Below are 14527 nucleotides of genomic sequence, written 5' to 3'. Positions count from 1 at the left end.
AACCGCATCATAACAAAAAATTCCCATTAGTTTCCGATTAAATTTTTATTAATCGTCCAGCCCCAAATCCAAGTTGAAAATGATGGCCATTTGTTGCGTTTTGATCCTGTGTCCAAGTTTGCCCTTCCCGTTGCTAAAATTTGCCAATTTGGTGTTGATACTGCATCTTACATGGTCAATATCTTAATATTTTGTCATATGTACCCTTCCATTTTATTCCCTTTTTAAGCCCCCCCACCCCCGTCGCCTTCCTAGCCCGAGACTCTTCTTTAGCACTCGAGACAGGTGATGGGTATTCTGATTGTCGGTTATCGCCAGCTATCATCATGTCTCGCTTCTGCGAGATATGAAAATGATTTCCCGAGTGTTCAAGTCGTGTCATTACCTCAATAGCTGCCTCCGCCACAGTGTAATAGAAGGCAGCAAACAAATATTCAAAGCCTTTTTTCTTTTTTTTCACCTGAGGGGCTGAAAAATAAAATCTCTTAGACAGAGATTTAATGTTGGCCATTGACATGTTTTTCTGCCACTGACAGACCAAGATGCAAATTAAATATAATTTCTCTATTCTAAGAACGAGCTACATGCACACTCCCCTTCCTGGTTAACAAATTGTATCAGTATTGATCCACACTATTTAGTTTTGGCAACAAGCGGGATAAACTATAGCTATATTTTATTTATCTAAGATGTAAAGATTATATCATACATGTCAAATATATATATTTTTTTAAACCTAGTAGTACTAGTACTACATATCAATACTCCAATGTATTGTATCATATTACAATATACGCAACCGCACATAGGTTGCTGTAGCAACGAGATAGCGACTAGCCTCAGAGCCGTCGCCTCGACTCCATGTTGATGTCTAATCACCGGCAAAGTGTTCTCATCCTTGTTTGGGAGTCGGCAACGTCTCTGCACTTAATCGATGCGGATCCGATAAAGACTCTGTGTGCTTGTGGCGCCTGAGGATGGATGATCTGATAAGCTAATTGTTCTTCCGTACAACAGTCAGGCCAAACCAGATGCTACGCAGACAGTGCTTTAAGTAGATAAGCGCCAAACATCAGAGGAGGAAAATTGTATCATACATATCTTGTCATGTGTGCTTGTATTATTTTTTATTTTTAACAGTCATCAAATTTATAAGTCTTGTCATGCTTGGAACAGGAGGGCAAGCTTTGTACTTCGAACATCATTTAGAACAAAAAAGCAAAAAATATTTGATGATATAAAATATTGGATATTTTTATGGTATGAAAAATGAAACAAAATTAGGAAAAACTATTTGAAAGAAATTCAAAAATATTGGACAAAACCAATGGGAAAAGTGTCATAATATCGTCCCCTGGGCTACTCTAAAAATTAGTATCGGTGTACCACGCAGTGAAAAAGTGGCAAAAGATGAAACGCGACAAAGAAAAGATGCAATTCACAAGCGTCTCATCAGGGTGAACCAAGCAGAAAATGCAACTTTTAAGCCCCTTTATTTGCGGAACTATCAGGAGGCTGCACTCAGGCGGTCCAAAAGGGACGTGCTTAACGCCAGCAGAATTGCAGGGTGGCCGGCCACACAAATCAAATTAACGCTTTGAGGGGGGAAAAAAAATGAAAGGACAAAAGCGGCAAAGTGTGTATCTCGAGCCGACAAGCCCGAGCGCTGTGATTTGTGCGGGGTGTCACACTTGCATCTAGGTGGAACGTCTCTGATAAATGGGCCCGTGTGTCAACAAATGGGCCCGTGTGTCAACAAACGGCAGAGATGTAGAAAATATCACAAGAGTCCAACGTTTGCTTTTGGGCGTCAAGAGAGTTATTAGCCGTGGTCTGTACAACTTGTGCGACATTTGACGTTTACAAGTACGCAAGTATCAGAGTTAGAAAAAAAAAAAAACATTCGGACTTCCATTCCAACATGTTATTTATAGGGATACTCAACATATTTAATTTCCAACAAAAACATTTTTGTCCATAAAAAATTTCACAAGTTTATCTTTTTCCATGTACAATTAACACCGTTAAAAACGCCGTTGACTGACTATGACATAAAAGTTGTGCTTAGGTTTTGATTCCATAGAAAAGAAAAAGAAAACACTATTCGCCATAGAACCTTTTGCTTCTGTTTCAAACAATTTTTTAGGTTGATGCATAAAATCATCGATTCAAACACCCCCACACCCCGACAGATGTTTTCCACTTTGCCGACTGGCACGTTTGTAGCACGCTATCTCAATGTGAACCGCCGTCGCTGTGCCGCTACAGGGACCGCGGGGTGGTGGTTTGCGACGGTGTTTCATCTTCCCTTTGGGGAGGGAACACATCCGCCGCTTCCCAGCTGCTACTTCTGTCGCTCAGCCGTCATGAGGCCTCGCTTTCTTCTAGCTTTAGCGCCTCCCGAGCTAACGTTATGACCTCGTTTGTCGAACGTTACCCTCAATTTTCCTCCTGTCTCGTAACTTTTCTTTCCAGATGTTGCCGTGTTTCTTCCCTGGGCATCCCACAATGTTTCAGTGTAGACTCCGGCACGCAATCAACCGCCTCGGTGCTTCCTATGAATGTTAAACATGGCTAACCGCCCGCCCGCCCGATCTGTCGCGAGGGCTGCGTATCCCGGGGGCGGATGGGAGCCGAAATGAAGCCCCTGCCTCCTCCCTAATAGCTGCTAAAGTGTTAAGTTCCAGAGAAATGGGCTGCAAATTTAACCTGGAATGGAAATTGATCCTATTACCTCGATGCTGCCCGCCTTGGCGGCGAGGCGAGGATGGCCGCAAAATAGGGATTAGGAATTGGGGGGAAAGTCTCGGAAAAGGCAGTGGGGAAAAAAAAGCAAGAATGGTTCCAGGTGACAGGATGGCTTGGGGGGAGTCATGTCTCACCCTGGAGACCAATTCCTTATCAACAGGAATTGATAGCAACAGATGGAGCAGGAAGGAAGGAGACTGCTGCTTTCTTCTAGGGTAGAGCCGAAATATCAATGTCAGTATCATGACATCAATAATGATTGACTTTAGACTTTTTTGTCATTCCGATAGATATTCAGATTGAAGATCTCCGATCAGCTGTTTAAATGTAATGTGATCTACTCGTATACCAATCTAGTGTTTACATATGCCAACAAATTGGGTTCTTTTTTTCTGTGAAAACAACCCAAAGTTGGGTCAAACTAACCCAATCCCCCAGAATTTAGCAAACTGTCCTTGAACCATATCGCACCCCATGTATCGAGATATGTATTGAATAACTATTTTAAAATTGAAGCCATGCACACCCTTAGTGATAATGTATCACCAAATTAGCGTGACCTATTCTTTTTCTACCTAGTACCATTAATAGCCAGCCACCTGCCATTTGAAAACGCGGCCCCTGCAGAGGCTTTGCACCGGTACGGCGGTGCCATTGCTGGAGCGTCGGCATGCGCACGGCGCTGGGCTGTGCCTTTGCTCCTTTGCCTCCCATCACGCTGCACCTTTGGAACAGGAAACGCATCAACTTCAAACAGATGAAATTTGACCGTGTGTCAAATGTTGAGAAAAGAGAAAAGAACAGCAGCAGAGGCCGTGCGGCTGCATACATTGCATCCATTTCCCTTGTTTCACCTCGACTAATGCGTAGCACCTGGCGTTTCACAAGGCTTAATTGATTGTCTGCATGGGGCCTCACACTCTCCCCTCCCTCCCATCCCTGCAGAGCCCATGCACGGTCCGCGCCGTCTGGAGGTGCTGGACGTCCAATCCAAGCAGGTGACGGTACGCTGGGAGCCGCTGGGCTACAACGTGACGCGCTGCCACAGTTACAACCTGACGGCGCAGTACCGCTCACGCGTGGGCGGCAAGGAGCAGACCCGGGAGGAGGTGTGCTACGAGGCGCAGGGTCGTGACCCGCAGCACACCATCCACAACTTGACGCCCTTCACCAACCTCAGCGTTAAGCTGGTGCTGCGCAACCCCGAAGGCGTCAAGGAGAGCGCCGAGCTGGAAGTGCAGACGGACGAGGATGGTGAGCTCCAGAACTCTTTGAATTGGATGCTTTTGATCAAACGAGATCCTTCAAAATCTGGTTCTTCATCCACCATCCAACTCCCTAAAAAAGACTTGGTAGCTTGTTTTGTCGCTGCTGTGTCTAATTTTACAACGAATTGCTTATGTGTTTTACTTTATTTTTTTTTAAAAAACAAGACTTTGGTCAGAAAAGTAGCACAACCTTTCTAGCCACCTTTAGCATTAATATATAAAAACAGCGCTTCCTATCAAAAAAGTTCAAAATCAAAATTGGATAAAGATTTGTGGCTCCAACAATGTCACACCCCCCCGATAAAATCCCATCTTTTATTTATGTGCGCCCGCCTGCCACTCATCTCCACCGTACGACATGCGGCATCCGTGTCGTTATTGTCAACGACTTGAAATATTCACATTAAAATATCTTTGACTTTGGCTGTCAGCCATTTGTGTAATGGACGTCCTTGAAAAGCTCTTTGGATGATTGTCGGGAGCAGGATAAATCACAGTGAAGGAGACGTGCGCGACTTTTATTCATCAGTGTCGCTAATCTGTGCCGCGTGTGGGGTGTCCCGCAGTGCCCGGCGCCGTCCCGCTGGAGTCCATCCAGGGCAGCGCCTACGAGGAGAAGATCGTGGTCACGTGGCGAGAGCCGGCACAGACATATGGTGTCATCACACAGTATGAGGTATGCAAAAATCATGTCGATTCACTTTCCGACACATGCAAATAAAATAATGTAATACTATACAAATAAATTATATGCATGTTTTGGAAAACAAAATAATTGCTATGAATAAATTATTTTGTCCATTCATTTTCAAATCAGGTCAATCATTGTAGAATACAAATAAAATACAAAATGAAAATTCCAAATAAATAAATAAACAAACAAACAAACAACAAATATTTGGAAGTAAACTAACCTATTTAAATAGATAGTATATAAGAACAACTCTCTTACCAGTATCACAGAAAAGTGCAAATAGAACCTAACCACTCTCAAATACACGGTCATGTGAACAAACAAGCTAACCATGCTTGATTGCAAAATGTGAAAACAAAACAAATAAAAAAACATAAAAGTTGCACCAGTGTGACAATAAGCTAACACGTAAAAACAATGTACAAGTACAAAAATGTGTGACACGTAAACACAAACGCTCATACAATGAGATAAACATAAGACTTTCAAGTACAGAACCGGAAATAAAAAATAAGAAACTCACACAAGTGTAAGACAGTAAGAAATATATACTGTATAAGGTTGTCTTTTGACCTTTGAACTATATTGAAAGCACAATCTCTGTGTTGGCGAGTCAATGTTGACTCATGGCCACTCGCCACTCTTGTACATGCCTCCACAGGGCAAATACACACACACAGACACACACACATTGATCTTAACCAAGCCTTCAGTTTGGGAAGTAATCCCGCCGCCTTTCCCACAGATTGATTCCCCTCTCTGGTCGCTGTTTGCTCAGCGCGCTACGTTATTTTGATTGGGTTAGCGGGGGTCTTCTTTCATTGGTCGAGAGCGAGGATTGAGCGGCAGCGGGGGGGGACTTTGTTTAGTCAAGCAAATGCAGAAACAATGTCCATAAAAAAAATGAGAGGGAAAATACACCACACACAGCAGGTTGGCTTAATGGCTTAAAGAGAGACACGTCTCGGCTGTTTATCTTCTTTAAAATTTCATACGACATGTAAAAGGGAAGTGTGTGCGTGCGTGTGTGCGTGTGTGTGCGCGCGTGCGTGCATGTGTGTGTGTATGTGTGATCCACTTTATAGAGCAGAACCGCTTCCAGGCTCTCAGAAACCACCACTTACAGCTACTACCCACAAACAACAAGCTATTTGTTTCATTTATTCCATCTCAATAACCCCAGAAAATCTGATAATCCATTTTTTTAGTTTGAATTGAATACAGTCCAGCGGATTGTTTATGCTGCTTTGTTTTCAAATTCACATCCGCATATTTTGTTTATAAAACAAAATGGCGATATATACTTTTTTTTTTTTTTTTTAAGTTCAAACAGTGTAAAATTGCAACTTAATGTCAAAGGTACATTTGCTCCTCCAAAATTAGTAGCAACAAAGCTCAGATTCTCGGGTACGTGTCGTTGCATCCTAGAAGTGGCAGTGCCTTTCTTTGTGTTGGTTCTGCGGGGAGGCATTAAGGCAAGTACTTTTGCTAATATCCTTTCAGAATAACTCAAGTCCCCACTTGGAGAAAACACCACACGCGCCGCTCATAAAAAGGAAAAGCTCCATTATCATTCCAATTAAGGGACACAAAAGGAAGTTTGGAGCGCTACATAATTTGTGTCTATCAAGTTTGGAAATGCTCGGAAGCCTTCTCTCATTTAGACCTTTTGTCTGCGCCGCCCAAGCGCATATCGCAACGTTTCAGTTTGAAATTACCCGTCACCGCCTCTCTCGACGTCCTTAATGAATGTGACAGCAGAAATAATGGGAAACATGTCGGCAAGTCCCATTCTGCGTAATATTGGTTTACATTTTTCTCCTCCACGCTGGTTGTCGGGATTTATGAAGCATCTCTAACGCATAAAATATAAATACGTACGCCATCATCAAGTCCTTAGGTGTGTGCGAGGTGGGGGGGCGGTGAACAAATGGGCTGTAACCTCGCCGCTTAAGCTCTTAATAAACGAGTCGGGTAAAGCGGTGAGTTATGGCCGATGGAAAGGCGCAAGAAACCATCAACTTAAAACTTCATGATGCCACTTCACTTTGACGCCATATTAGAAGCCTTTCAGCTTTTGATTGACCGTCAAAAACAGAATTCAAAATAAGACTAAAAAGAAACAAAATGGTCATCTCAGTATTGTAAGTAGCAAAGCAGCCATATCAATAAATATTCCATGTATAAACAGTTGAGCATTAGAAAAGCAAGGAGTGTATTTCTTGGTTAGAAAACCGACGAGAATCTCACAAAAACAGGATAAATGATTGGAGATGTATTCAAGCGCATACCCTGCAGCAGCAGCAGAAGCAGCTGCAGCAGCTCTCACTGAATACTCTCCCCAATGAATATTCATCTTCTCCACAGATCTCCTACAAGGCGGTGAGCTCTTTCGACCCCGAACTGGACCTCTCCAACCAGAGCGGCAAAGTGTCCAAGGCGGGCAATGAGACCGCCCACGCCTTCGCGGGGCTCCACCCGGGCTCCACATATTCCTTCACTCTGCGCGCCAGCACAGCCAAAGGCTACGGCCCTGCCGTGGCAACCCAGTTCACCACCAAGATTTCAGGTCAGTGTCTGTGGGCCTTGTTGAATAAGTCATGGAGCGAGTTCATAGCCCCTGTTCAAGTCATGTCAACGGATGTTTTAATTTTCATTTCCCTACTGCCTCATGCTAATTTGCTAATATACTGTGAACCGTGTTGCCAGTAATGTCTGAACCAGTTCTGGAGAAGTTAGCACATTTGAATAAAGACAATTTTGAGTACCGTATTTTCCGGACTATAAGGCGCACCTAAAAACCTAAAATCTTCTCAAAAGCCGACAGTGAGCCTTATAGTCCAGTGCGCCTTATATATGGACTAAATTCCTAAATTCAAACTGGCCCGAAGCATTGTGTCATAAAATCAAGCATAAGTGGCCTGCTGAAGACTGTGAATCATGAATCAAAAAGACTATGGATCATTATTTTGTGATTATAAAGTCATTTGTTGCATCTGAAGTTGAAATAAAAATGATAAAATGGAGAATGATTTGATTTGGATTAAAAATCTGACATGATACATTAATGGTGCGCCTTATAGTCCGGTGCGCCTTATATAAGGATTAAGTTTTAAAATGGGCCATTCATTGAAGGTGCGCCTTATAGTCCGGTGCGCCTTGTAGTCCGGAAAATACGGTATGTTGAATGGCCCATCAGAGCTAGAAAAAAAATTCTGATTCAGCACACGGTATGGGTTTTCTGTACATTGTTAAACCATAATTACCTTTTTACAAAAACAAACGGTAAGATCTTGATTTCCTCCCCCAGCTCCGTCCATGCCTGCGTACGACCAGGAGACGTCGTTGAACCAGACGGACAGCACGGTGACTGTCCTGCTGAAGCCTGCTCAGAGCAGGGGCGCACCAGTCAGGTAGGCCCAGACACTAGCAGCAACCCCAACCCAAAAAACAACAACAGTAGCAAGCATGTATGTCAACGCTGGGAAAATTATCAAAGAACTCGCGCCTTCCAGCATTTTGGCTTTGAAAATGAGAAAAAAATCCTTTGGAGCAGTCGGCGCGAGTCGGCTCCAGGTTGTCCCGCCTCTGTCTTTTTTGTTAGCGTGGCGTCTCACCCTGCACCTCAACTCGTTTGAACCTGTTTTTTCCTGAGCGTTTACAGGGCATTGTTAGCACCTTTATGTTGGGCGTTATGCAAAGTCATCGTTTTGGTTTGCTGAAGGCACAAGTTACTGTTTCATCGTCTTTTTAATAGCCACTATTTGTTGTATGTCTACTATATGTTAATGCAGCGATAATACGATTTTGAAAGATTCAAAAAGACTTTGAATGTCGGCTCTGGAGCTTCCATTAGGAAAAAATAAATCTCCAGATTTTTTTCGGGGGGGCTCCCGGCTGCCCTTTCTCAACTGGCAACAATCTGAGCAAGCTTGTTTGGGCCATCATACGTGATCCCCTCTTGGGCAGGCAACAAAATTTGAGGGCCTCAAAGTTGCCATTGACTCCACCCAGTCGTAACAATTTCCGAGTTTAACGCAACGTGTCTTCACAGCAATAAAAATGTTTTTTTAATCGCCTCGCAAGTACCGTCCAGGCGATGCGCTCGTCAACGGGCCAATTACAAAGCGCCAACGATGACGGGGCGTGTTGTGAATCACAGCCGCCATTAATTAGCACAGTGGGGCTGCTGCTTTTGTTTACCGCCAACCTCCCAAAATTCTTTGGAGATGCCAACTTTTACTTACTTTAGCCCTACTTTTTTGCTCCCTTTCTTTATTTCTTTCTCATGTGATGCTGACCTCAGCATATTATTTGACCTAAATATTATTTATTAGATGCCCGTGTTTAAAGGAGGAGGTTTTTAATTTTTAGCCTCCCTTCTCAGTGTGGGTGTGCTGCCTCCAAGTATATTTTTTAATGGGGAAATGACCTCATTGATACAAACGACCTTGCATGTTATTTGGGAAAAGGTCTGTAATTCAGATGATGTTTACTTCAATTTTGAAATGGAACACTTTAGGAAATCACTTTTAAAACCCAGATGAGAGAAGATGAGCAAGAGGGATTTGGTCACTTTTTTGCGAGGTTTACTGTACAGCAGCAGCAGAAGCATATTTGATTTGATCATGTGACACGTTGATTTGGTTTGGGAACTAATAGTGGCCGCTGGCATTTTCAAATGCTTCGCAGGAAGTCCGCTGGACGATGACACGATAACGGCATGACGACTGTCCGTCAAGCATCCACCAACCCATACGAATTAAAGTAAATCTGGAGATTATCCGAAGAGATGCTAATTGCTATCATATGTAAAACATAGACTGCTCGGATTGGGCCGCTAATCTCTGAGAACATTTTTCACCAGAGGGGACAGTGTTCCTTTAAGAGGATTAAAATGACTGTCTATCAATAATGTCGCTGTAACATTTGCCCCTCGTCGTCAGCGGCCAGAATCCACCCACCTCACATCAAAATAAATGTTTACAAGCTCGTGCGGCAAGAAATGATTTGAGATGCCTCCGCTTATCTTTACTGCCACTAAATCAGACCTCTTCTGCCGCCATCACCTTTGCCTCCAGCCAACGGAGGCGTTTAAAATACCAAGTGTGCTTGTGCAAATGAGATGCTTTCTTGTTCCCTGTAGCGTCAGATAATCTGTACCGGAGCATGGCAAGTGCTTTGGCACAGAATAAAAACAAAACAAAAAAAACACTGTTTTTAGGTGTGAATTTTTTTCCTTAGATTAATATTGTCAACACAGAAGCACACGGCCTTGACCCACCTTTAAAATACGTAACTTTCTTTGCCGAAGTGCGCTAATAGCTGTGACTAAACATGGCACAAAACTCATCATTTTGTCACGCTTGTAATACGACATGAGCTACACCGATGACGGTTCTGGAGTTGTTTGGTTTACGGACACTTTAAATCAGCCCCTGTTAGCATTAGTCTGTGTCAAGATGGTGATAGAGAGGCCGGCACCCCTGTTATCAGCCCACATGAAAAATAAATCTGACTCCTGTGGCCTCTGTCCGCTCAATGGCGAGTCAATCAGGCATAATTGGTCTGCGGAGGAGAAATCTATGAGACGAGTTGGGCAGTGAAGCTAGGGGACTAATTGGTGTCGGCACAGGTTGTGATGGGACCACTTGGGCCACTTTAACAGTTGAATGTTAAAACAAAAAAAGTAGCCGCACCATTTGTTTTTTTTTAAACCAAAAGAATGAAAGGAAGAAGAATATGTTCCCTATATGAGCCAGGTGGAAATAAGGGGAAAAAGGTACTGGGGAAAAAAATACCTCAAAGCTGGTACCTATGGGGTCCAAGCATATTTCAAAAAAGGAGGGGCAGTACGCCCCCCCCCCCCCACTCTAGCACTGCCAGCAAATGACACATTAACAGTTTCAAGGACCCATTCTTGAAATTGAACCGCAAGTCAGCCATTTGCAAAATTGTAAAGTTTTCTGGCATGCACCAGCAAATGTGGGAGTTGAAATCTGATCTTTTTGAGAAGTCGCCATGAAAAACAGAGCGCCGTTTGTCGCTGCTTGCAGCTTTGATGTTGTTTGTTTTCATGTATTTCGACATCTGTGTGTTTGTGTCCTCAGCCTTGGGCCTGTCCAAGTGAGTCATCCTTGTGAGCCGGTGACAAGCCATCACATGAATATGACAGCAGTGATTATTTTTGAAAAACAAGAGCAGAATATTTGCATTACCCCCCCATCATCTCGTGAATTTCTTGCTTCTGAAAATTGCTTCGAATCTGTGAGCCTTCTGAATTGAGCGTTTGCGTCTGCAGCCGCTGCTGACGCGAAGCAGCAGGTCGAGATTTGCACATGACACGACTTCTTAACCCCGGGAGCCTCCTCGCCTTTGGCGCTCGTAACTTTGCCGCGGGAAAGGAAAAGCAGCCGTCCCTGTGCTGTATCATTAAATAACGCATGGAACAGCCGCATCATCATATCACACAGAGAGAGACACTTGCGGGAGCCTCAGTTTTATTTTTTGAGGTTGTTCCTCTCCCTTACAAGCTAGATATGTGGAACAGAAAGTAAAGATTCAGCTCTTCTGTTAGCATGTTGTATTGATTTTACATTCAAGCAAAAGTACAAGTTTTGGCTTGTGAAACTTTGTGTAGTTTTCGTAGTTTGGGTTGGATATGCCACTGTCATACTGATTTATTGCTATTCTAACATTTTCACCTGAGCTGTTTTTTAAATTTGTTGTACATACAATATTTACCCCAAACATTTGTTTTTTTATGATATAGTTTCATTGTAGATAATTCCTTCTAGTCGATTTGTTTATCTTATATGAAAATACTTAAATTGGTTTTACCCTACATACCGTATTTATTCTAATTAGAGAAAGTTGATAACGTAATTGTGTAAGGATATTGTAGCGGAGTGCCGAGTGTAATTGTATCATAGTTTATGGAGAAAAACAATTTAAGAGGGACATTTGACGTGCTGTCAAATCAGTCGTATTTAAACTTGCCCAATGACGTCGGCATGCGGTCGCGGAGGAAAACGTAAGTTTTGGGGGGAATTTTTAGCAGCGTGGGCGATAATTAGAGGTATCACTTTTTTATTTATGTCATCGCTAACACACACTGGGCGATTATTAGAATATGGGCGATAATTAGAATATTTACGGTAATTTTATTTAAACTTGTTTTACAAATATTTTAATATATATGTACCGTAATTTTCGGACTATAAGTCGAGGTTTTTTTCATAGTTTGGGTGGGGGGTTAACTTATATACATATATACTCCTATGTTTTTTTTTCACTTTTTTGGGCATTTTATGGCTAGTGCGATTTATACTCCGGTGCGACTTATAGTCCGAAAATTACGGTATATATTTCCCCCAAAGTATTTGTTTTTTATTCAAATATATTTTGAAAATATTTTTGATATACGTATGCAGTAATTTTCTCATTAACAAATGTATTTTAGCGATATTTATTATTGCATGACGATTCAGCTGGTAAGTTAAAAGAATGACGTTCACACCTTGGTGTTATTTGCATGTTCTCAAGACTCAAGAAGAGGAAATGTGAAGCGCTCTTTGCATTCCCTCCCTCCCTTATGCTCTGGTGTATCGCCACTGCGACCCCTCTGTACGTTTGACAGAGCCCACTTTGTCCACCGAGTCGGCCAACTGGGCTCAGAGCAGAGACTTGCCGGTCTCGTCGACGAGCCGATTTATCATGCGTGCCGCGTCCCGACGGAGGTCAGCGAGCTGCTGACTGACAAAGAGTGCACTCACAGCTGCTGCCGATGTTTGCACCGTCGTCGCGCTACGAACTCATTGCTACTGAGATGTTGAATGTGGAAATGTTACATGCTTGAAAACATGATTGTGGTGTGAGGAAAAGAAAGTCTTATGAACAAATGTGCCACTACACTATTTTTTATTATTCAGGCAAAACATTGCAAAAACAGTTCATTGGAATTTTCTAATGGTAACAACAACAACACCAATGCCCGTAATGAAAAAAATAAGGCCAGCGTCCAAACATTTATTGATTTGGAAATATGAGTCTGCTATAGAAGTTCCATTGGAAGTTCCACAGGATGTAATCGGACCCCGATGAACCACATGCAATTCTCTCAACCTCTATAGCTGAATGGCTTCTACAAGCAATTTGAATGTAATCAACAGAACGTGCTAGCTAAGATACACTCAGTTGGTTGCGCGCGCACGACGCACCGCAGATGATCAATTGTTCCCTGCGGTTGGTGCGGGGATGATGAAGTGCGCCTTAGCGTATACAGCATGCACTCTTTAACCCAACACTTTATCACAGGGGCCCTTGCTCAGGCCGTCAAGGCGGCTTCTCTGTTTAGCTGTGGCTAGAGAGGTGATGAAATATTTAATCCTGTCAGGAAAGAAGGTGACGCTGGCATTGTTTTTTGCAGCGCTTACCAGGTGGTGGTGGAAGAGGAGCGCCCCAGACGGGCACGGGGCACGGCCGAGATCCTGCGCTGCTACCCGGTCCCCATCCACTTCCAGAACGCCACGCAGCTCAACTCTCATTACTACTTTGCCGCCCAGTTTCCGGCCGGCGGCATCCACGGGCCGCAGCCCTTCACCGTGGGCGACAACAAGACCTACAGTGGATACTGGAACGCGCCGCTGCTGCCGCAGAAGAGCTACAGCGTCTACTACCAGGCCGTCAGCACCGCAAACGGGGTGAGACGCAAAGGATTGAGACAAAGCAGACGATATGAAATGCATGCGTCAGTAATTGTGATTTATTGCCAAACGCCAGACTTGCATTTAACGTATCTGTTGCGGTAGCAATTAATTGTGGCAAGCACCGCGACCTCAGTGCCCCGACCGCTTCCCGATCGTACAGGTCGCCGACCCCTAGTCTTCAAGTGGATGCTACGTGACTCTTGCTCCCGTCCCTCCTCGCTTGCCGCTCGATAGCAATTTGCAGAGCGCGCCAGTCGATGGAGCTGAATGAGAATGTCCCAGCGCCGGCCTCCTTGAGCATCGGCGGCACGTCCGTTCCGGGGGGGCAGCGCTAATAATGTGTGAGGCCCGGCCTGAATTCAATTAGCCAGTTGGCACTCCAGAATAGAACACCTACTCAAACTTTTCTTGCTCTTGTCAGTGAGAGTGGAAATTTGGACTTAAAACCATAAACCTAGTGACCTCTAGAACAGGAGAGTCAACCTCTGGCCCGTGGGCCAAATTTGGCTCGGAGCGTAATTATATTTGGCCCACAAAGACAGATTTTGGTGTCAATACAAAAATTGCAAATTGTCTTCACTTTTAAAAAAACAGAGATGTTGCTAGCAATATTTACCAATGATCTTTTTAAAAATGTGCAATTATTTTACTAGTCTCTGATTTCTAAACTAGTTTGTTGTGTAGCCTATACTGTATATAATATAAGGCGTTGACAGTCATAATGGCCCTCAGAAGGAATCTGTGACGCAGCCCGTGACAACATTTTTCGACGTGCAACCCTGCTGTAGAACATTAAAAAAAAAAAAAAAAATCAGCTCCACATAGGAGTTTCACATAATTTTTTAATCTCATTATTGAAATGAATATGCATTTATTTTTACAAGATCCCATGCATTTTTAAAACAACTACGTGCCATGAAGCACCACTCAATTAAGTGCTCATATTGTGCTTGTAAAGGCAGAATGTTTTGCTCTTGGCTATTAAAGTGGCCGCTGAGTGTCTGGCTTATCATTGGGCGATCTTAGCAGGCAGACCCAGCTCAGGGACACAGCATCCATGACCTTTGTGTCACTCACAGCCTCCCTGTCCCTGCCTGTGTCCTTTTCTT

General features: G+C 43.5%; 1 protein-coding gene across 1 annotated transcript in view; it reads left to right on the top strand.

Annotated features, from left to right (window-relative positions):
- The window catches only part of LOC133166056 (receptor-type tyrosine-protein phosphatase mu-like), a 110891-nt gene that overhangs the window by 54108 nt on the left and 42256 nt on the right, over positions 1–14527 (top strand). The window contains exons 8-12 of the mRNA XM_061296042.1: positions 3694–4002; positions 4583–4692; positions 7078–7279; positions 8021–8123; positions 13139–13412. Coding sequence (XP_061152026.1) covers positions 3694–4002; positions 4583–4692; positions 7078–7279; positions 8021–8123; positions 13139–13412 — 998 coding nt within the window. The remainder of the gene's footprint in view (positions 1–3693; positions 4003–4582; positions 4693–7077; positions 7280–8020; positions 8124–13138; positions 13413–14527) is intronic.

The sequence above is a fragment of the Syngnathus typhle genome, linkage group LG13 (genome assembly GCF_033458585.1).
Source record: "Syngnathus typhle isolate RoL2023-S1 ecotype Sweden linkage group LG13, RoL_Styp_1.0, whole genome shotgun sequence".
Classification (NCBI taxonomy): Eukaryota; Metazoa; Chordata; class Actinopteri; order Syngnathiformes; family Syngnathidae; genus Syngnathus; species Syngnathus typhle.
This window is presented reverse-complemented; position numbering and strand designations above follow the sequence as displayed.